The 24598-nt window shown below is 46.1% G+C and overlaps 1 protein-coding gene across 1 annotated transcript in view; it reads left to right on the plus strand.

The window, feature by feature from the left end:
• The first annotated feature begins 839 nt into the window (after positions 1–839).
• The window catches only part of FBLN5 (fibulin 5), a 156334-nt gene continuing 132575 nt past the window's right edge, over positions 840–24598 (plus strand). The window contains exons 1-2 of the mRNA XM_077466752.1: positions 840–1076; positions 17705–17759. Coding sequence (XP_077322878.1) covers positions 1063–1076; positions 17705–17759 — 69 coding nt within the window. The 5' untranslated portion in view covers positions 840–1062. The remainder of the gene's footprint in view (positions 1077–17704; positions 17760–24598) is intronic.

Consider the following 24598-nt stretch of genomic DNA (forward strand, 5'->3'; position numbering starts at 1 on the left):
CGTAGGGTGCTGGGGCCATAATTATCTAGTGCTGGGAGGGGGTCATTATTTAGTGCTGGGGGGGCGGTCATTATTATCTAGTGCTGGGGGGGGGGGGGCATTATTTTCTGGTGCTGAGGTTATTATCTGGTGTTGGTGGTCATTGTTATCTAGTGCTGAGAGTTTTTAATCTTGTTCTGGGGTTTATTATGATCTGGTGCTTGGGGGGGGGGGCATTATAATCTGGTGCTGGAAGGTTATCGTATGGTGCTGGGGATCGTTTTTATCTGGTGTTGGGGATCATTATTTTCTGATGCTGGGAATTATTGTCTGGTGTCTTGGGGTTATTTTTATCGTCTGGTGCTGGTAGGGTTATTATCTGGTGCTGTGGGTTATTGCTGGGGGTTACTGGGAACTCCTCCACCTCTTGCCCACTTCCAAAGGTTCAGCTTGTCCCTTGGCTCATTTGTGCTTCTCCCTCTCCAAATCTGAGCTCTACTGTACAGGCACTACAAGAGGCTCATACCAAGTATTATCCAGGTACTTACCCTTTGCATTTTACTGGTGCAGTTATTTGTCTTTTATCATTTTATAACTGCTTGGAGTTGAACTTAAAAAAAATAAATAAAAATCTTTAAAATGGGTGCATGTTCTCTTCTTCATGTTCGGTCTTCCCTCTCCCCGTACACTTCTGGTGCTGCTGCAGCCACAGGAGATGGGTAACTTGCAGTTAATGGGTTAAGTCGTTGAGCTCCCCCCCTTCTCCGCTTGGCAGTCACCCCAAGATTGTTGTGAGGAGTCTGGCCAGTGGGTGAACTGGCTAATCACAACCATCTGTGAGGCCCCTATTTTGCATTGTTTAGCATACTCTGAAAATGCTCATATTTTGCATTCCTCTTGCAGTTGGTCTGATGCAGAGTTCCAGTGAGAGGCTAAGCTGAACCAGGTGCCTCCTCAGCCTCCAGTCCAGTGTGCTCAGCCCCAGTGGAAGCTTCTCCTCCCTTCTGACACCAGCTTTTCCTATACAAGACTGATCCTCAGCTGCCTCTCCTCCTCCTCCAGCCTGGGAGCCCGGAGCACAAAATGCTGAAATTCAGGTACCATTTATGCTTCTCCTTTATATGTCCTCCATGGCCAACACTCAGGGATTGTTTTTTTTTCCCTTTGCAGAGACGATAAACTAGCTGTTGCCTCAATGCAGTTTTCTCATTCTAGAACAGTGGAGAATTTGTAACTTTTTTTTTTTTTTTTGCCATTTTTAGTTCCTCCTTAACTTTGCGATTCGTAGAATTTTTATAGCAGGACTTGATCGCCACTGCCTCGATATTATTATTATTATACAGGATTTATATAGCGCCGACAGTTTACGCAGTGCTTTACAACATTAGGGCATCTTCAACATCTTCGCTTTATTATCCTTTTTATTTCACAAAAATAAAAATATTGCACTTAAGCAGTGGGAGGGGCAGTTGGATAGTATCAAAGCACTTCAAAAGTTGCTAAACTTTTTTTAAATTTTTTTTTGCATTATCTATATATAGTGATTGGTATTTGGTGAAACCACATTCACTGCACCTACGTCCAGTGAATGTGGCTTCAACAAATACCAATCATTGACTTTTTAAGCACATGCATGTCGTACACTTTTGGTTTTCTTATCTGCAGCCTTGAATCTGTCCACTTTTTCCCCTTAGTTATAAAGCTGTAAACATTATTTGCATGTCGGTTATAAGGACTCCCTTGTTCTGGGTGGTGAGGTGCTTTTTACTGCATGGGGCAATGAAGGAAGGAAAGACACTGACCTGCCCACTGACATTCGGGTAAGGTGAACCCCTTAAGGCCCTTGACCTCTGGGCTGTCCAGCTGCAGCGCGTCCTTCCCAGCGCTTTAGTGCACCAGGGAGAGACAGGTGCAGCGTCCAGCGGCGTTTGGTGGCCCCTGTATATTTAGGGACCCTCATCCCTCAACACATAGGGCTCCAAAGCCATTAATACTCCAGTAGAATGTTCAGCCTTGTCTATCTGCAGCCTGCCGTAGACTTTAACAAACTTCTTTTGGCAGGGCTGGATGCTGCACCTGTCCCTGGCCAGGCGCACTAAAATGCTGAGAGGGATGCACTGCAACCGGGCGGGAATAGGCTTCTTCAAATTTTTAATTTTTATTTATTGAATTATTTTTTTTTATTTAATTTTAAGAGGTTTGCTTAGTAAAACTACAGATAATGTACAATGCTAAATTTCTGGCAGGGAAGGCCGGGGGGGGGGGGGGGCACTTTTTAAATAGCATTTCTGGTCTGGCTGGTTTGTACTGGCTCTTGAAGTCTCTGGGGGTTATTTACTAAAGGATTTTGCACTGCAAGTGCACTTGGAAGTAAAGGGGGACATGCAAGGAAAATGTGCACGCTTGCAGATGATTGGATGATAAAATCAGCAGAGCTTCCACTCATTTCAGGTCTACCCCTTAGATGTAGATCGACTGCACTTCCAAGTGCACTTAAAGTGCAAAGTCGATTTGCGTAACCCCCTCTGTGTTGCACGGGAGGAATTAAATGGATTTATCACACCGCCACTGGGGGGGAACTATGATCACATGGAATTTTGTGTCTATATGAGCTTTTCATAGACAGCTGGCGATAAGTGTAGACCAGTGGTTCTCAACTCCTGTCCTCAGGACCCCGCTATCAGGCCAGGTTTTACGTATTTATTACCTTGGGGAGATGCAGACTGGAATACTGCATTTACTGAGGAGCAAATGATATCACCTGTGACGTATTTCAGTTATCTTGCAAACCTGGCCTGTTAAGCCGCGTACACACGACCGGACTTTTCGACGAACTGGGTCCGATGGAATGAATCCGTCGGATATTACGATCTTGTATGAGCTCCTTTTTCCCCGAAAAGTCCAACGGACCTAGAAATAAAACATGTTTCCAATCTTTCCACAGACTCGAGTGCTAGGGCAGCTATTGGCTACTGGCTATGAACTTCCTTATTCTAGTCCGGTCGTACGTCATCGCATTCGAATCCATTGGACTTTGGTGTGCTTGTGGGTGGCCAAGTCTGTTCCTTTGGACCTAGTCCGTCAAAGTACGGTCGTGTGTACGTGGCATTAGGCTTAATGTACATGGGACATTTGTACAACCTCTCCTGAATGTTTTAACTTGACAGATAGTAACCCATGTTTAAAACATTTTTTTTTCAAACTAGCCAAAAATGAAAGACGCCTGTAAACGAAACATGGCTAAATGTGAGTTGTCACGTTTAGAAGCGCTTGGCGCTTGAAATGCCTCTAAACTCAGCGTCTGAACTAATTTTTTTGCTTTCCAAAAAAAGCCTCTAAACTCAACTGCCTAAAAAAATGACATTAAACAAACCTGTATACATATACACATAAGATAACATTGGATGAGTTCAGGGGCAGCTGAAAAAAAACAGCCAACTGCCTCTGAACGTCCGTTTACCAGGAGCCGTGTACATGAGGCCTTAGTGGGTCCTGAGTACAGGCGTTGAGAACCACTGGTGTAGACAGACCTCTGCTGTGCAGTGGTATCAGTAGAGGGATCAACAGGTTGGACAGGCAGAATAAGACGAGTAAAAAACAAGGAAGCCCACATTCGCTCATGTCAGGCACCAATCAATCGCTCATGTTATGCTGCGGCCATTCGCTCATGTCATGCAGCGGCCATTCGCTCATGTCAGGCGCCGGCCATTCGCTCATGTCAGGCGCCGGCCATTCGCTCATATCAGGCGCCGGCCATTCGCTCATGTCAGGCGCCGGCCATTCGCTCATGTCAGGCGCCGGCCATTCGCTCATGTCAGGCGCCGGCCATTCGCTCATGTCAAGCGCCGGCCATTCGCTCATGTCATGCTGCTGCGGCCATTCGCTCATGTCATGCTGCTGCGGCCATTCGCTCATGTCATGCTGCTGCGGCCATTCGCTCATGTCATGCTGCTGCGGCCATTCGCTCATGTCATGCTGCTGGGGCCATTCGCTCATGTCAGGCGCCAGCCATTCACTCATGTCAGGCACCAATCATTCGCTCATGTCATGCTGCGGCCATTCGCTCATGTCAGGCGCCGGCCATTCGCTCATGTCATGCTGCTGCGGCCATTCGCTCATGTCATGCTGCTGCGGCCATTCGCTCATGTCATGCTGCTGCGGCCATTCGCTCATGTCATGATGCTGCGGCCATTCGCTCATGTCATGATGCTGCGGCCATTCGCTCATGTCATGCTGCTGCGGCCATTCGCTCATGTCATGCTGCTGCGGCCATTCGCTCATGTCAGGCGCCGGCAATTCGCTCATGTCAGGCGCCGGCCATTCGCTCATTTCAGGCGCCGGCCATTCGCTCATTTCAGGCGCCGGCCATTCGCTCATGTCAGGCAGTGATTAATGTATTGCACTTACAGACGTCATCATCCAGTTCAGAAACTACAATGCCCGCAGTGCTGTTTGGACTATGGTGGAGTCAGTTGTGTTGGCCACATCAGGCTCAGTCCAAGATTCAGGCTCCCAGTGATGACAGAACAAGCGGGCACAGACAACAAATGACTCAGGGGGGTGGAGATTGTGTGCCCGCACATCTGAACACTGAACAAACATTGTCTAATTGAGATATTAACATCAAAGAGAAATGTATCTGACCATCTACTTCTCCATCATAAAATCATTTATCTATCTCTAATCCTTATCATATCGATGCTAATTTTATCTGTTTATACATCTTTTCTTATCTACCTAGATTGTGTGTTTGCTTTTATTTTATATCTATTTATTTTTTATTCAAATCACTTTCCATAAATGTATCTATTTTTAATGGATGTTAAAAAAAAATCTCTTTATCAGTTTTTTGTTGTGCATGCAATTGCTGTGTTGTTATATCCAAACTATAATCAAATTTGTTGTTGCCAAAAATTTTTTTTAATAAAATAAAATTCAACTGATTTTTTTCCGCATGCTCTAAAAATTTTGAATTGAAAGCAAATAAGTTGATCTCCCCTTATTGAATGAAATACCATGCAGTGTACATCAATCAGACAGAAGGGGAAACATGTAAACCCCCCCATTAGGGTTAAAAGCACATGAATTACACAGGTTCTGTGGCTGATTAAGGTGGTAATTAAACTCTGTGCCTCATCTGCATTAAATTAGCTTTAGAACCTGTGAAATCCATATGTGTTCGGGTTTAAAAGGATGAGCTGGCAACCCTATCCCCAGTTCAGTGCACTTCTTGCTGGGTTCTCCTCTGTAAAAATCTAAAATTATTTATTCAGCTCAGCAGGAAATAATACTATGCTAATTGCAGACTTTCTTTTTGCAGCCAATTACAAATCCTCTCTGCGGTTATTTGAAATGTCATTGGCTGCCCTGAGTTACAGATCTTCCCCATCATCCTTGCTGTGTGCTCTGCCTCCAATGAGAATATCCTCCCCCTTGTGGTGGATTAGGGTACAGCTAGGAGTACCATTTGCCATTGCGTAATCCGCTCGTGGAAAACAAAAATGTTGTTTTGTGTCAAACGGCTTCCTCTGTGACTTGTAACCCAAGAGAATGTTATACTTCGTAATACAAACATCCCCTGCAGATACTCCAAACCACACAAACCTCACAACCTCTCAGAGACTAAATCATTCTTGATTTATTCCATGATCAGTTTTACCTTCCAAGATTAACGATCGTTCTACAGCTGGGAGGTTTTATTTGTGGCTGCAGATTATGTAGAGAATGCGGCTGTGTGTGATTGTTAAAGGGGGATTCCTCTGCAAATGTAGCGGAGAGCTCCACAAAACCATCACAGCCATCACAGGGGGGTGGGTGGGCTCTCAGACCCGCCACTGGATTTTGTATTTTATTACATGTGGCCTCCTTCGGTCTAATGAGAACCTCCAGAGCCAGGGATAGCCGACATCCTGTATGTAATGGTTTGCAAGGCATAGTGGGTGCAAAGAAGGTGAAACTCATTGGGCGCCAGACACTTTTTGAATACAAAAGAAAGTTTACTTCCTTTTTGACCATTTATTTTCAGGTAGTTGCAAGATCAATTGGCAGACTCTGAGACTTCGACAGGACAGCCATACAGGGAAAGGCCTCCAGCAAGATGCCACATCTGCATGTGCGGGAATGCTGTCTCCTATGGCAACAGTCTTTAACAGTTGTTAACTTGAAGTTCAACAGTTCCTTTATCTTCCACTACAATCCCTTCTTGTAGTCCTTCAGCACACTGAGCTCACTCATTCACCATCACTGATTACCTTGAGCTCCTTCAATCTTCACAGTGGTATCTTCCTCAAGCGTCACCCCCGCCTCTCTGCTGGGTCCCTAGCTTGGCACTCTAGATGCCTCTCAAGCTTCAGCCCCCGCTGGCCCGCTCGGTCCCTGGCTTGACACACAAGGCTGCTCTGCAAGCGTCGCCTCCACTGGCTGGGTCCCTGGCTTGATACCCACTGAAGTGTTCGATTCTTCACCGTCCCCTGTTAGTGAGAATACTGCTCCAGTACTGGCTTCAGTTACTCACTGTGGTCCCTGGTAATAAGGTGGATTGTCCCTTAGTGGTGACAGCTTCCCCTCTACCTCCGACCACGACAAGTTCTCTGACTGGCAGAATCTTTGCTTCTGGTTGGATTGCAAGCCGCAATCTCAACCCTACGCTGATCTCTTGCTTCTGGGTAGACCCTCAGACAGCCTAGCAGCCAGATGTGCCCGGGATAGGTCCCAATCTCCGGCCTAGCAGCCCGGGCAATACAACACACGTCCACCCAAACAGCCCTCCCGGTGGCACAGACTATAGATCACCTGACTCCACCCAAATATATAGGTTCTCTCAGCAGGTCAAGGGATCCAAGAAAACCCTGTATACCCACCTTGGGTTGCCCTTCTTGCATCTTGAAACACCAAGTACCAGACCACTTAGTGGTAGAAGAGAAAAGTGCAACAAGGTCAAATTTAGAGAGAAATCAATAGATCTCTAATAATCAACCAGGATAATTATTCCTGGCAAGTAAATTTGTGAGGAGCAACCCTGCCTTAACTCCAGGGGGCTACATGCACATAACCAAATTTAAAATAAAAGGAGTTGTTGTAACTTTCAGGGATCCACCCATAAGTGAAATACATTTTGGGCATCCAAATCCTTAAAAACCCCCAAAAACTTTCCAAATATTTCAAGTTTTTGGTTATGTGCATGTAGCACCCTCTTTATTTTTCACATATTTTTTATTTTTTATTCTCCTCACCCTTTCACAGCCGATTTTTATCGAGGTGAATTGTATGTCCATAAAAGCCCTTAAAGGATATGTAAATGTTCTATCTTAAAAAAACAAACGTCATACTTACCACCTCTGTGCAGTTGGTTTTGCATAGAGTGGCCCCGATCATCCTCTTCTGGGGTCCTTCAGCAGTGCTCCTGGCTCCTCCTCTTCTCAAGTGCCCCATCGGAAAAACGCTCTTCCCTCAGGGGGGACACCTGTGCGGGCGCACTGCCGTGTCCTGCTGCCGCGTCATTTGACATAGACAGCAGGAATCGGCTTCGCCCCTCGGCTCCCAAATCATTGGATTTGATTGACAGCAGCGGGAGCCAATGGCTGCACTGCTATCAATCTATCCAATCAGGACATGAGACACCTGCTGGAGCGGGTCTGCTTGTCCCCAGCGCAGGTACTATCGGGCTCAGGTAAGTAGAAGGGGGACTGGCGCACCACTAGAGGTCAACTCAATGCATACATTTTTTCCTATTCAATGGGGAAAAAAGCACTTCTGGGCTTCTCAACAAGGAAGGAATGACATTTTTTGCAGATGCAGGAGATGGTCAGAGACTGCAGACCTGCTGCAGGAGATGGTCAGAGACTGAGATGGTCAGAGACTGCAGACCTGCTGCAGGAGATGGTCAGAGACTGAGATGGTCAGAGACTGCAGACCTGCTGCAGGAGATGGTCAGAGACTGCAGACCTGCTGCAGGAGATGGTCAGAGACTGCAGACCTGCTGCAGGAGATGGTCAGAGACTGCAGACCTGCTGCAGGAGATGGTCAGAGACTGCAGACCTGCTGCAGGAGATGGTCATAGACTGCAGACCTGCTGCAGGAGATGGTCAGAGACTGCAGACCTGCTGCAGGAGATGGTCAGAGACTGCAGACCTGCTGCAGGCGATGGTCAGAGACTGCAGACCTGCTGCAGGAGATGGTCAGAGACTGCAGACCTGCTGCAGGCGATGGTCAGAGACTGCAGACCTGCTGCAGGCGATGGTCAGAGACTGCAGACCTGCTGCAGGCGATGGTCAGAGACTGCAGACCTGCTGCAGGCGATGGTCAGAGACTGCAGACCTGCTGCAGGCGATGGTCAGAGACTGCAGACCTGCTGCAGGCGATGGTCAGAGACTGCAGACCTGCTGCAGGCGATGGTCAGAGACTGCAGACCTGCTGCAGGCGATGGTCAGAGACTGCAGACCTGCTGCAGGCGATGGTCAGAGACTGCAGACCTGCTGCAGGCGATGGTCAGAGACTGCAGACCTGCTGCAGGCGATGGTCAGAGACTGCAGACCTGCTGCAGGCGATGGTCAGAGACTGCAGACCTGCTGCAGGCGATGGTCAGAGACTGCAGACCTGCTGCAGGCGATGGTCAGAGACTGCAGACCTGCTGCAGGCGATGGTCAGAGACTGCAGACCTACTGCAGGCGATGGTCAGAGACTGCAGACACGCTGCAGGAGATGGTCAGAGACTGCAGACACAAAAGATTCACCCTTATGGGACTTTAAATGAGGAGGGCCCCATTTGTCCAAAAAGCATCATACCAGTAATTGAAGTATAAGGTATATGCATTTATTCAGGTAAAAGTCGTGCATACATTGGTATCATCAGCAATGACCAGTTGTAAAATAGACAATGGTACATAAATGGATGATAGGGTATGCCAATGCCCAAGTTTTACATGCTTAAGAGTAGAAAACATGTGATACACAAGCATCTAGTGTACCAACGTGTTTCGTGAGACCCAGCTCACTCTTCAGGGGTTGATGCGTGTACAGACACGCTACAGGAGATGGTCAGAGACTGCAGACACACTGCAGGAGATGCTCAGAAACTGCAGACAAGCTACAGGAGATGGTCATAGACTGCAGACATACTACAGGAGTTCTTAGAGACTTGGGTATAGACTGGAGATGCATTACATGAGACTTCTAGAGATGACTGATGTATCATTTTTACAAATCGATGCGTCCACATTTTTGCTCTATACAAATCCCTAAAAAATATTGTGCCACATTTGATGTTTCTTAGCATGGTCCCTTATAAAAGAGCACAGCCAGAGACAGGAGTGTATGCAGTATGTTCTGTGTGAGATATTTGGGAGATTTGGGGACACGGTGGGAAGTGAGTATCTAAAAGGAAAGCATCTCTCCTGCTTAGATACTTGTTTTTGCCTTCCAGAGCCGGAGGTCCTGGGCTTCGTTGGCTTGCAGAGCCGGAGGTCCTGGGCTTCGTTGCCTTGCAGAGCCGGAGGTCCTGGGCTTCGTTGCCTTGCAGAGCCGGGGGTCCTGGGCTTCGTTGCCTTGCAGAGCCGGGGGTCCTGGGCTTCGTTGCCTTGCAGAGCCGGGGGTCCTGGGCTTCGTTGCCTTGCAGAGCCGGGGGTCCTGGGCTTCGTTGCCTTGCAGAGCCGGGGGTCCTGGGCTTCGTTGCCTTGCAGAGCCGGGGGTCCTGGGCTTCGTTGCCTTGCAGAGCCGGGGGTCCTGGGCTTCGTTGCCTTGCAGAGCCGGGGGTCCTGGGCTTCGTTGCCTTGCAGAGCCGGGGGTCCTGGGCTTCGTTGCCTTGCAGAGCCGGGGGTCCTGGGCTTCGTTGCCTTGCAGAGCCGGGGGTCCTGGGCTTCGTTGCCTTGCAGAGCCGGGGGTCCTGGGCTTCGTTGCCTTGCAGAGCCGGGGGTCCTGGGCTTCGTTGCCTTGCAGATCCGTGGTCCTGAGCTTCGTTGCCTTGCAGAGCCGGTGTCCTGGGCTAACTTTGCATGACGGGGTGACAATACAGGAGAACAATCAGAGATGGACAAAGCGTTATCACCCTATAACAGGCAGTGCCTAAATAAAGGACCAACCTGGCAGAATCACAGGAGGTTATTTTAACAAAAACGGCAAGGTTCAAAATATTGAAAAAGATTCAGCTCCAGCTGCTGTCTTGGGTTCTGATTGGATAGATTGATAGCAGCGCAGCCATTGGCTCCCACTGCTGTCAATCAAATCCAGTGACACGGGAGCCTAGGGGGCAGGGCCGAGTCCCGCTGTCTGTGTCAATGGACGCAGCAGCAGGATTCAGTAGCGTGCCCGCACGGATTCCCCCATGGAATGCGGCTCTCCGTTGGGCACTCGATGCAGAGGAGGAGCCAGGAGAGCCACTGAGGGACTCCAGAAGGATATGCGCTGCTCTGTGCAAAACCCTTGCACAGAGGAGGTAGGTATAACATGTTTGTTATTTTAAATGAAAAAAGAACAAAAAAAACAAACCTTTACAACCCCTTTAAGGCTCCATTCACACTTGTATGACGCAACTTGAACGCGACTTTGGCTTTGACCAATGATAACGGACAACTGTTGAACAACTGTTGCATTGTATTACATTCAGGTGCGACTTTCATGCAACCTTTGAGGGTTTACATTGCAGTCTATGGCCTTCAAGGACCAAAGTCGTGCAGGAACCTTTTTAAAGTTGCTGTGACTTTAAGTCGCACATATATTTGAATGGTTGTCATTGAAAAATATGGGGTCTGTCACAGAAGTGTCAGCGGAGCCTAAAGCAGAACTCCGGCCTCCCCTTCAGTTTTGCACAGGTGAACGGGCTCCTCTCCTGGACTGAAATTGCTTCGTCTGATTTCACTGCTCACTGAGCTTCTCACAATGAGATCAAACTCCTCATTTCCTGGATGGATAAAAGTCCAGCACCATCTAGCCCTTTCCACCCCCTGCCCGATTATCCCTGGCATTCCCCTTTTCATTCATTGGGTATCTGTTCTTTCAATCATGGAGGCTCAGCATCGCATATGGGAATTGCCTAGGGTGGTCGGCATTCTTTTAGTGGTATTTGATCATCTCTGCGGTTTTTATTTTTTGCGCTATAGACAAAAAAAAGACGACAATTTTGAAAATAAAATACAATATTTTGTACTTTTTGCTATAATAAATATCCCCATTTTTTTAAAGTAATTTTTTTCTCAGTTTAGGCCGATATGCATTTTTCTACATAGTTACATATACATATAGTTAAGTTGAATAAAGACACCAGTCCTTCCAGTTCAACCTGAGTGCGCATGGGTGCGTGTCCACAATTGCCCCTATCCCTGCACATTGCGTCACATCAAGATGCTCCTCCTTTATATACTATTTATTTTTTAAGATGCCCATATAGCACCATCAATTTTTCGCAGCACACCACACACACATTGGTCCCCACATCCAAGGAGCCCACAATCCAAGGTCCCCAACTCCCATTTTTATACTAGGGCCAATTTTGGACAGAAGCCAATTAACCTACCAGCATGTCTTTGGCGTGTGGGGGGAAACCGGAGTACCGGAGGAAACCTACGCACGCACAGGGAAAACATGCAAACTCCAGACAGGTAGTGTCATGGTTGGGATTTTAACCAGCGACCCTTTTTACTGTTAGGAGAGAGTGCTAACCACTACACCACTGTGCCGCCCAATATATTTTTTGGTAATATAAATCACAATAAGCATATATTGATTGTTTTGCGCAAAAGTTTTATAGCGTCTACAAAATAGGGGATAGATTTAAAGCATTTTTACTATAATTTTTTTTTTTTTACTAGTAATGGTGGCGATCTGCGATTTTTATCATGACTGCGACATTATGGCGGACACATCGGACAATTTTGACACATTTTTGGGACCATTGGCATTTATACAGCGATCAATGCTATAAAAATGCATTGATTATTGTATAAATGTCACTGGCAGTGCAGGGGTTAACACCAGGGGGTGATCAAGGGGGGATAACTGTGCTCCCTGGTATGTGTTCTAACTGAAGGGGGGAGGGGACTTGCTATAGGAAGAGATAAATCGGTGTTCATACTTTGTTACTCTTTCTTGTCGTGGCACGAGCGATTGCGGGAACCCGGCAGTCATTGCGACCGCCGGGCACTCGCATCGGCTTCCGAGGGAGAGCTGCGCACGCCCCTGGTGGCCACATAAAGAAGCGACGTAACATGGCGGTGATTCACATAGCCAACCCATGTTGCCGCAGTGCAACTGCCAGGGTTGGTCGGCAAGCGGTTAAAAATTTCTATAGCATGATGATGAGGGGGGAGGAACCAGAGAATGCAAAATATAAACCAATTAAACCTCCAGCGTGTTAAACCTTCAATGAGATTTTAGACATTGACTTCACATCCACGTTACAGATGAGGTCATTTCTGGAATATTTGAAGCGACTAAACCTCATACAAGAATCAAAGTGTGCTGACTGCAAATGGAGTGCGAGGCGTGGTGAGCGATGTCCTCCGCACACCCAGTAAATGTCTGATCACGATGATATCGGGAGTCGCTGAGTTCTCATTCCGCAGATCCCAGCTCCGGACTGTCCAAATGATCATCAGTGAGATGAAATGTTTGGATTATGGGGCTCTCTTTCAAAGACAAGTTTATTGAACTCATCCCATCAGTCAGTGATGATGAATTACACACGGAGTCTCTGTGTATAGCTTACAGTGAGATGTATATATGAGGGCAGACGTGTGATTAGGACATAGACATACTGAGCTTCCTACTACTAGGACTGAATGAACCTCCGGGCCAAACGTAAAAAAATCACTGCTGATGTTGCACCTATACATTTTTGTTTTTTGTTTTTTTTAGCATGAGTGTAGCAAAGTCCCTGGGCTCTGGAGACAGCTGACATCCTTCTGTGTAGAGTGGGTTGCAAGGCATGGTAGGTGTAATACAAGATGAAAAGGTGGGCGCCAGACACTTTTTTTAGAATGCAAAAAGAGGTTTATTGTCTCTTAAACAGAACTGTGAGAGAGAGGGTTAGGGCCAGGACACCCTTAGGTAGATGCAATGTTAATTGGCAGACTTCGAGACTTCTATAGGCAGGCAGCTATACACAGGTGAAGGCCTCCAGCCAGACACCACTTCTGTATAGGTAGGACATTGTCTCCTATGGCAACATTCTTAGAAAAGTTACTAACTGTAATTATATCCAACTATTTGCAACTCGAACAGCGCTCCGCTTACCCCACAATCGCTCACTGTGGTTCTTCACTCAATGAAAGCTCCCATTCTCTCTCACTAAACTTCAGATCCACCAGCCACTGGACCCCCTGAGCTCTTCCACTGTTAGCACTCAGTATCTTCCTCAAGCATCACCCCCAGTTCCCTGCTGGGTCCCTGGCTTGGCACTCACAGATACTCTTCAAGCGTCACCCCTGCGGACACGCTAGGTCCCTGGCTTGGCACTCACTGATGCTCCACAAGCGTCACCTCTGCTGTCCCGATGGGTCCCTGACTTGGCACTTGCTGAAGTTTTCCCACTTCTTCACCATCCCCGGTTGGCCAGAAGTCTGCTCTGGTACTGGCCTCCGCTTACTCACAGTAGTCTCCAGTAACAAGGTGGTTGGTTCCTTAGTGGCAACAGCTTCCCCTCTACCTCTGACCACAACTGGTTAGCCAGCCGGCAGAACTGCTACTTCTGGTCGGACTACAAGCCCGCAAGTCCCAACCTTACGCTGCTCTCCTGCTTTTGGATAGGCCCCAGACAGCCTAGCAGCCAGGTGTCCCTGGGATAGGCCTTAGGTTTCTGGCCTAGCAGCCCGGGGCAATACAACACATGTCCACCCAGACAGCTGTCCAGGTGGCACAGAACCCCGCGATCACCTGATTCCACCCAAATAGGCTCTCCCACCAGGGCAAGGGACCAAAGAAAATCCCTGCCCATACCCCATTCATCCATAATCTGTGTTTGCTATGCCCTTGTCTTATCCAATGCCACCTAGTGACAGAAGAGAGAAGTGCAACAGTTCCAGAATTTAGGGGGAAATCAATTGATCTATTAATTGGCCAAGGCAACTATCGCCTGGCAACTAAATTTAATAGCAGCCCTGCCTAAACATCAGGGTGCTACATGAGCACACATACTTTCGGTCAAGTACTCATGGATACCGAGTACCGATACTTTGCAGTGCGACTTGCATTAATACAATAAAAATAGACGCAAATCTCACTGCAAAGAATCAAATGTGATTTGAACAGGAATGCAGTGCAATTCCTGCCGGAATTGCATGCAAAATAATCTACATAGGTGTCACGGTACGCCGATGATAGAAAACTAGGCCCGCTGAGAGGAGAAGTTCCAGTACCCTGTGGGTATAGGGCGGAAGTGATGTCATCTTGGGGGCAGACCGCCTATACATTGCAACTGTGCCCTGTACCCACCTCCAGCAGTGAGTTCTAAAATTTTTTTAAATTGCCCACTAGATTCGCTTTAAACCCTTTCTATATACAAACTCAGAGGAGCGATGGGGGGTAATTGCACCACAATGCTGGTAAAATTGCATACGATTCTTTGCAGTGCGTTTTGGGCCCATACATTTTCTATTGAATCGCACCACAAAGTATCAGGAGCATTTGGGCGAGTGCCGATACTTGCCCAAATACTTGGTATCGGTGCATCCCTACTTGATAGTGAAGCTTTGTCCATGCAAAATGTTTCCGCTTGCACAGTGTGAATTCACAGAGAATGCAGCCTATTCATTCACTAGAGATCATGACATTAATAAAGAATCCATTCACTAGAGATCAGTGACATCACTGAGGATGCAGCCTATCCAGTCACTAGAGACCGGTAACATCACTGAGAATGCAGCCTATCCATTCACTAGACACCGGAGACATCGCTAAGAATGCAGCCTATCTATTCACTAGAGACTAGTGATATCACCAAGAATGCAGCCTATTCATTCACTAGAGATCAAGACATTACTAAGCATCCATTCACTAGAGACCAGTGATATCGCTGAGAATGCAGCCTATCCATTCACTAGACTACGGAGACATCACTGAGAATGCAGCCTATCCATTCACTAGACTACGGAGACATCACTGAGAATGCAGCCTATCCATTCACTAGACTACGGAGACATCACTGAGAATGCAGCCTATCCATTCACTAGACTACGGAGACATCACTGAGAATGCAGCCTATCCATTCACTAGAGACCAGTGATATCACTAAGAATGCAGCCTATCCATTCACTAGAGACTAGTGATATCACAGAGAATGCAGCCTATTCACTCACTAGAGATCATGACATTACTAAGCATCCATTCACTAGAGACCGGTGATATCACTGAGAATGCAGCCTATCCATTCACTAGACTACGGAGACATCACTTAGATTGCAGCCTATCCATTGACTAGACACCGGAGACATTACTTAGAATGCAGCCTATCCAATCACTAGAGACATCACTGTGAATGCAGCCTATCCATTCACTAAATAACGGAGACATCACTGAGAAAGCAGCCTATCCATTCACTAGAGACCAGAGACATTACTTAGAATGCAGCCTATCCATTCACTAGAGACCAGAGACATTACTTAGAATGCAGCCTATCCATTCACTAGAGACCGGAGACATCACTGAGAATGCAGCCTATCCATTCACTAGATAACGGAGACATCACTGAGAATGCAGCCTATCCATTCACTAGATAACGGAGACATCACTGAGAAAGCAGCCTATCCATTCACTAGATAACGGAGACATCACTTAGAATGCAGCCTATCCATTCACTAGAGACCGGTGATATCACTGAGAATGCAGCCTATCCATTCACTAGAGACCGGTGATATCACTGAGAATGCAGCCTATCCATTCACTAGAGACAAGTGAGCCCTGTAGCATTTGGCTCAGTCATATAAAATGAATACTGGGTTGGAACTCGGAGGCTCTGAATAGGTAGATTTTGTCCCGGCACACTGATCCCGCTCGCACAAAGTGTTCCTTTAAGGCTGCTAAACACATTAGAAAGGGTTCACCTATAGGTGGGCGGGGAAGACTAATATGTGAAATGAATTGAAAGGGAAATCGGTACGTTATTTTCCTGAGGTTTTTCCACCAATTAATGAATCATTACGGCAGACCGTTCCTTTCCCAGAGACCCCGGCACTGAGAGCCAAGAATAATGTTTCATTAAGCCTGAACTGGCAGAACAATCCACACAGCACTTTTCTGGCCCTGGGTCCCCGGCACGGCCCACGGAGAGGTCTTCTGATCGCCAGATAGAGCGGGAGAAGGGTTAATAGACACATCTCTTTGGATGCCATATAACAAGAGAAAATGTTTTTTGTTTTTAATCTTGACAACCATCCCAAAGACACATTTATCTCCGGCTCAAGAAACATTCTTTCATTGCCTCGGCGTGTTTTTTCATCATCATCATCATCTTCTTCTTCTTGAATACGTCGAAACAAAAATTTTAAATACTTGTCTTTTTCTTGGCCTCCATGTTGATGAGGATTAATATAAAGTCTGCAAGCTATCAGACTGGGCAAATAAAAAGAAACTTGTTTATACCATGAATCACTGAAATAATATTTTTATATTTTCCAAAGAATTTAAATTATGTAGTCCCTACTGAGTAAAGCCTATCCATTCACTAGAGAGCAATGACATCACTGAGAATGCAGCCTATCCTTTCACTAGAGAGCAATGACATCACTGAGAATGCAGCCTATCCATTCACTAGAGAGCAATGACATCACTGAGAATGCAGCCTATCCATTCACTAGAGAGCAATGACATCACTGAGAATGCAGCCTATCCATTCACTAGAGAGCAATGACATGACTGAGAATGCAGCCTATCCATTCACTAGAGAGCAATGACATGACTGAGAATGCAGCCTATCCATTCACTAGAGAGCAATGACATCACTGAGAATGCAGCCTATCCATTCACTAGAGAGCAATGACATCACTGAGAATGCAGCTTATCCATTCACTAGAGAGCAATGACATCACTGAGAATGCAGCTTATCCATTCACTAGAGAGCAATGACATCACTGAGAATGCAGCCTATCCATTCACTAGAGAGCAATGGCATCACTGAGAATGCAGCTTATCCATTCACTAGAGAGCAATGACATCACTGAGAATGCAGCCTATCCATTCACTAGAGAGCAATGACATCACTGAGAATGCAGCCTATCCATTCACTAGAGAGCAATGACATCACTGAGAATGCAGCCTATCCATTCACTAGAGAGCAATGGCATCACTGAGAATGCAGCCTATCCATTCACTAGAGAGCAATGACATCACTGAGAATGCAGCTTATCCATTCACTAGAGAGCAATGACATCACTGAGAATGCAGCCTATCCATTCACTAGAGAGCAATGACATCACTGAGAATGCAGCCTATCCATTCACTAGAGAGCAATGACATCACTTAGAATGCAGCCTATCCACTACAAAGGGATGACGTCATTTTATCAGCACTATAATGTGTAGGCTCATTGTATTTTAAATGTAATCATTCATTTAAATGTAATCATTCAAGTTGGGTCTCATGTTATAGAGTCAGGGATGGAAACCTCCCACGCATTTCCTTTTAATTTGGTTTTTCAACCAATCAATGAGCAGATCATCAGAGAAATTAATTTGTGGTGTTCTGAAGATCTTTTGAGGTCACTAAAACTGGTTTCTGTGTTTTTGTTTTTGTTTTTTTGCAGACTCGTGGCCCTATTCACACTCTCCCTCTGCCTCACAGATCCCGGACATGCCCAGGTAAGTACCAGGCAATTTATAATCTTCAGAAAATCATTTTGTCCTCAAAATAAATAGTTAAAAAATAATTCAAATATCAGCCTCTGTTCCTGATTTTTTTTCTGTAAAGCATTGCAAAGGACAATAATGATGTGTATATCATAATATGGGGGTATGATCTCTCTCCTGTAAACTTCAATAAAATGTTAGTCTGCCTGAGAATTGTCAGAGGTCTAATAAGGGGCGTAAAAATACCTTCAAAGGTGGATGCATTTCCAGACTCAGATGGTGCTTTGAAAAGGAAAGGATCAGCCAGCTGGAATTCTGATGCTCCGCTGTATCACAGATCACATGATCGAATTTGCGCGGCACTGGAGGGAGCATGAAGCAGCACTTTCCCCAGTAAATGTAGCTATCATTTCCTTTCTCCTTCAATCACTCTTTATTTGTGAATCCCTGGCTGTACAGGTTCTTGAAGAATTATTCATACCCCTTGAAATTTTCCACATTTTGTCATGATAGACCAACACAGTGGCACATAATTGTGAAGTGGAAGGAAAATGATAAATGATTTTCAATTTCCTTTTTACAAATAAATATGTGAAAGTGTAGTTGCATTTGTATGGCACCCCCCTGAGTCAATACTTTGTAGAACCCCCTTTCTCTGCAATTACAGCTGCAAGTCTTTTTGGGGATGTCTACCAGCTTTGCACATCTAGAGAGGGACATTTTTGCCCACTCTTCTTTGCAAAATATCTCAAGCTCTGTCAGATCTAGTCAAGTCTTACATAGTTACATAGTAGGTGAGGTTGAAAAAAGACACAAGTCCATCAAGTCCAACCTATGTGTGATTATATGTCAGTATTACATTGTATATCCCTGTATGTTGCAGTCGTTCAGGTGCTTATCTAATAGTTTCTTGACACTATTGATGCTCCCCGCTGAGACCACTGCCTGTGGAAGGGGATTCCACATCCATGCCGACGTTGCAGTAAAGAACCCTCTACATAGTTTAAGGTTAAACCTCTTTTCTAATTTTAATGAATGGCCACGAGTCTTATTAAACTCCCTTCTGCAAAAAAGTTTTATCCCTATTGTATGGTCATCAGTACGGTATTTGTATATTGAAATCATATATTGTATTGTATATTGTCTCAAGCGTCTCTTCTCCAGAGAGAATAAGTTCAGTGCTCGCAACCTTTCCTCATAACCAATATCCTCCAGACCCTTTATTAGCTTTGTTGCCCTTCTTTGTACTCGCTCCATTTCCAGTACATCCTTCCTGAGGACTGGTGCCCAGAACTGGACAGCATATTCCAGGTGAGGCTGGACCAGAGTCTTGTAGAGCGGGAGAATTATTGTTTTATCTCTGGAGTTGATCCCCTTTTTAATGCCAATATTATGTTTGCTTTGTTAGCAGCAGCTTGGCATTGCATGCCATTGCTGAGCCTATCATCTACTAGGACCTCCAGGTCCTTTTCCATCCTAGATTCCCCCAGAGGTTCTCCCCCCAGTGTATAGATTGCATTCATATTTTTGCCACCCAAATGCATTATTTTACATATTTCTACATTGAACCTCATTTGCCATGTAGTTGCCCACCCCATTCATTTGTTCAGATCTTTTTGCAAGGTTTTCATATCCTGCAGAGAAGTTATTGCCCTGCTTAGCTTAGTATTGTCTGCAAATACAGAGATTGATCTGTTTACCCCATCCTCCAGGTCTATTATGATCTGACCATTCCGAGCACTCCTCATTTATCACCACCCTCTGAACTCGCCCTTGTAGCCAGTTTTCAATCCATGTACTCACCCTAGGGTCCATGCCAATGGACCTTATTTTGTACAGTGAACGTTTATCTGATACCAGATATCCAGATACACCATGTCCACAGGCCTTCCTTTATCTAGATGGAAACCCACCTTCTCATAGAAAGTTAATAGATTGGTTTGGTAAGAATGATTCTTCATGAATTCATGCTGATTGCTGCTAATGATACCATTCTCATTACTAAAATCTTGTATATAGTCCCTTATCGTCCCCTCCAAGAGTTTACATACTATTGATGTTAGGCTAACTGGTCTGTAATTCCCAGGGATCTATTTTAGGGCCTTTTTAATTGGCCTATATTCTATATTGGTGCTACATTGGCTTTTCTCCAATCAGCTGGTACCATTGCATTCAGTAGACTGTCAGTATAGATTAGGAACAATGGTCTGGCATTTACTTGACTGAGTTCCCTTGGGTGCAAGCCATCTGCTCCCGGTGATTTATTAATGTCAAGCTTCCCAAGTCTAATTTTAATTCTGTCCTCTGTTAACCATGGAGGTGCTTCCTGTGAGTTGTCATGTGGATAAACACTGCAGTTTTGGCCCCCTGATTCCCTCGTGAAGACTGAGGAAGAGAAGAATAAATTAAATACCTTTGCAATCTCCCCATCCTTTGTAACCTCATTCTTTATGGGCCAATATGGTTTGTCCTCTTTTTTACTGTTTACATACTTAAAGAATTTCTTTGTATTTTTTTTTTTGCTCTCCTCCGCTATGTGTCTGTTATGTTCTGTCTTAGCCGTCCTTATTGCACCCTTACATTTCTTGTTGCATTCTTTATAATGTCTAAATGCTGATGATGATCCCTCAATCCTGTATTTTTTGGAGGCCTTCTCCTTTGCTTTTGTATGCATTTTTACATTGAAGTTAAGCCATCCAGGACTTTTGTTTGCACTTTTAAATTTATTACCCAATGGGATGCATTGGCTAATGCCCTTATTTAATATGTTCTTAAAGCAAACCCATCTCTCCTCTGTGTTCTTTGTTCCTAAGATTTTATCCCAATTTATGCCTTCTAGCAAGTTGGCTCTTTTGACATTCAGTGTCCTTTTTATTCCCCTTTATGTTTCCTATTTGTGTGATTTATACTGAAGCCAACTGGCCTGTGATCGCTGTTACCTAAATTGCCCAATATTTCCACATCCGTGATCAGGTCTGTATTGCTGGTAATCAGTAGATCCAGTAACTCTTTATTTCTAGTTGGTGCATCTACCATCTGACCCATAAAATTGTCCTGTAAGACATTTAGGAACTGGCGAGCCTTAGCTGAATGCACGGTTCCCTCCGCCCAGTCTATGTTTGCATAATTAAAATCCACCATTATGATAACACTTCCCGTCCTTACTGCTAATCCAAATTGTAATAGGAGATCTGTCTCCCCTTCCTCCTTCAGATTAGGGGGCCTATAGCATACTCCCAGTATTATTTTCCCCTTAGCGTCATCCCTTTGGAGCTCTACCCATAAGGATTCCTCCTCCTGCCTAGCCCCCTTAGTGATGTTGCCTAGTTTAAAAACCCCTCTTTTTGGCCATCTTCATTCCCAGCTGATCTGCACCTTCCTCATTTAGGTGCAGTCCGTCATTTCTATAGTACCGGTTATCAACTGAGAAGTCGGCCCAGTCCTCCAGGAACCCAAACCCCTCTTTACTACACCAGCTCTTGAGCCACTTGTTTACTTCCGTAATCTCCCTCTGCCTTTCTGCTGTGGCTCAATGTACCAGTAGTATTCCTGAGAATACTACCTTGGAGGTCCTTTTCCTCAATTTAGTTCCTAAGTCCCTAAAATTGTTCTTTAGGACACCCCATCTGCCTCTTTTTCATTGGTGCCAACCTGCACCATGACAGCTGGGTCTTCCCAAGCCCCTCCCAGTAATCTGTCTACCAGATCCGTGGTGTGCCAAGTCTCGCCATGGATTCTCAATTGGATTTAGGTCTGATTTTTGAATAGGCCATTCTAACACATGAATATGCTTTGATATAAACCAGGGGTCTCAAACTGACGGCCCTCCAGCTGTTGCAAAACTGCAAGTCCATTCATGCCTCTACCTGTGGGAGTCATGCTTGTAACTGCCAGCCTTGCAATGCCCCATGGGGATTGTAGTTTTGCAACAGCTGGAGGGCCGCTAGTTTGAGAGCTTGGCTCTAAACCATTCCATTGTAGCTCTGGCTGTATGTTTAGGGTCGTTGTCCTGCTGGAAGGTGAACCTCCACCCCGGTCTCAAGTCTTTTGCAGACTCTAACAGGTTTTCTTCTAAGATTGCCCTGTATTTGGCTCCATCCATCTTTCCATCAACTCTGACCAGCTTCCCTGTCCCTGCTGAAGAAAAGCATCCCCGCCACCATGTTTCACGGTGGGGATGGTGTGTTCAGGGTGATGTGCAGGGTTAGTTTTCCCCCACATATAGCGTTTTGGGCCAAAAAGTTCAATTTTGGTCTCATCGGACCAGAGCACCTTCTTCCACAAGTTTGCTGTGTCCCCCACATGGCTTCTCAGAAACTGCAAACGGGACTTCTTATGGCTTTCTTTTAACAATGTCTTTCTTCTTGACACTCTTCCAAAAAGGGCAGATTTGCGCAGAACACGACTAATAGTTGTCCTGTAGACAGATTCTCCTACCTGAGCTGTGGATCTCTGCAGCTCCTCCAGAGTTACCATGGGCCTCTTGGCTGCTTCTCTGATTTAATGCTCTCCTTTCCCAGCCTGTCAATTTAACCCTGCTTTAAACTTCTCCACAACTTTATCCCTAACCTGTCTGGTGTGTTCCTTGGCCTTCATGATACTCTTTGTTCATTAAGGTTCTCTAACAAACCTCTGAGGGCTTCACAGAGCAGCTGTATATATACTGAGATTAAATTACACACAGGTGGACTCTATTTACTAATTAGGAGACTTTTGAAGGCAATTGGTTCCACTCCATTTTAGTTACAGGTATCAGAGTAAAGGGGCGGAATACAAATGTCCACCACGCCCCCCCCCCACACTTTTCCCATATTTGTTTGTAAAAAAATTCTGAAAACCATATATAATTTTCCTTCCGCTTCACAATTATGTATCACTTTGTGCTGGTCTATCACATTAAATCCCAATAAAATAATTTTACGTTTTTGGTTGTAACATGACAAAATGTGAAAAATTTCAAGGGGTATGAATACTTTTTCAAGGCACTGTATGTTAAGATTTTAGTACAGCTCGGCTCCAGAAAAAAAGTTGGTTTTGCATTTATCCATTGATAATAGAATGCAGACCAGGGAGGGCAGGATTGGGGTAGGGAAGTATCTGGAGTCTGTAATGACTGTGCAAGCTACCGTATTGCATGCCAAATGAATATAGCAGATACGCCAAATAATAAAAGCAGATGTATTATAATGAAATGCAGAGAGATGGATAGTTTACTAGTCGCAGAGCTAACCCATGCAGGTCATACTAATAATACACATCGAAATCTGCTAACCGCAAATTGCAGGCACCAGGGAAGGCCTCCAAATTATTATTATACAGGATTTATATAGCGCCAACAGTTTACAAATGCATACTTACCGACAGTGTGTTCCCAATCCCCCACCCACAATTCCATTTCATCCACCTAGTTTACGATCCCCACTTTGTGGGCTGGTCCTGCCCAGACTCCTCCTCTAAATATGCAAGGACTGCCCATTATGGTCACTTTTACAAGTTGGTCTTGCGCAGACACCGCCTTTAAAAACGCGGGAACTGCCCAATTGTGACCCAATCCCTGCAAGTAACTCAAATAAGGTTGATGCTGTAATCCCAAGACAGCTCTGGACACAGCATCAGGGGACAGAATGCCAAGAGATTATCCCAGCAAATCCAGGACCGTTGGCATCTATATCAGTGGTCCAGCCCCCAAAACCAGTGGTCCCCAACCTTTCAAGACCTCATGGACCAGGGCTGGACTGGGAAAGAAATTTGGCCCTGGACTTCATCCAGACCGGCCCACTTACATTTTGAGTGTCCCATCAGCAGCCCCTTACATCAGAGTGTCTCATCGGCACCCCCTTACATCAGAGTGTCCCCTGAGCAGCCCCCTTACATCAGAGTGTCCCATCAGCACCCCTTACATCAGAGTGTCTCATCAGCGCCCCCTTACATCAGAGTGTCCCATCAGCGCCCTTACATCAGAGTGTCCCATCAGCACCCCTTACATCAGAGTGTCCCATCAGCGCCCTTACATCAGAGTGTCCCATCAGCGCCCTTACATCAGAGTGTCCCATCAGCGCCCCCTTACATCAGAGTGTCCCATCAGCGCCCCCTTACATCAGAGTGTCCCATCAGCGCCCCCTTACATCAGAGTGTCCCATCAGCGCCCCCTTACATCAGAGTGTCCCATCAGCGCCCCCTTACATCAGAGTGTCCCATCAGCGCCCCCTTACATCAGAGTGTCCCATCAGCGCCCCCTTACATCAGAGTGTCCCATCAGCGCCCCCTTACATCAGAGTGTCCCATCAGCGCCCCCTTACATCAGAGTGTCCCATCAGCGCCCCCTTACATCAGAGTGTCCCATCAGCGCCCCCTTACATCAGAGTGTCCCATCAGCGCCCCCTTACATCAGAGTGTCCCATCAGCGCCCCCTTACATCAGAGTGTCCCATCAGCGCCCCCTTACATCAGAGTGTCCCATCAGCGCCCCCTTACATCAGAGTGTCCCATCAGCGCCCCCTTACATCAGAGTGTCCCATCAGCGCCCCCTTACATCAGAGTGTCCCATCAGCGCCCCCTTACATCAGAGTGTCCCATCAGCGCCCCCTTACATCAGAGTGTCCCATCAGCGCCCCCTTACATAAGAGTGTCCCATCAGCGCCCCCTTACATCAGAGTGTCCCATCAGCGCCCCCTTACATCAGAGTGTCCCATCAGCGCCCCCTTACATCAGAGTGTCCCATCAGCGCCCTTACATCAGAGTGTCCCATCAGCGCCCTTACATCAGAGTGTCCCATCAGCGCCCTTACATCAGAGTGTCCCATCAGCGCCCTTGCATAAGAGTGTCCCATCAGCGCCCCATTACATAAGAGTG

This window comes from Lithobates pipiens, unplaced genomic scaffold (assembly GCF_037356315.1).
Source record: "Lithobates pipiens isolate NorthernLeopardFrog02 unplaced genomic scaffold, aLitPip1_a1.2 Scaffold_37, whole genome shotgun sequence".
In the NCBI taxonomy this organism is placed as follows: domain Eukaryota; kingdom Metazoa; phylum Chordata; class Amphibia; order Anura; family Ranidae; genus Lithobates; species Lithobates pipiens.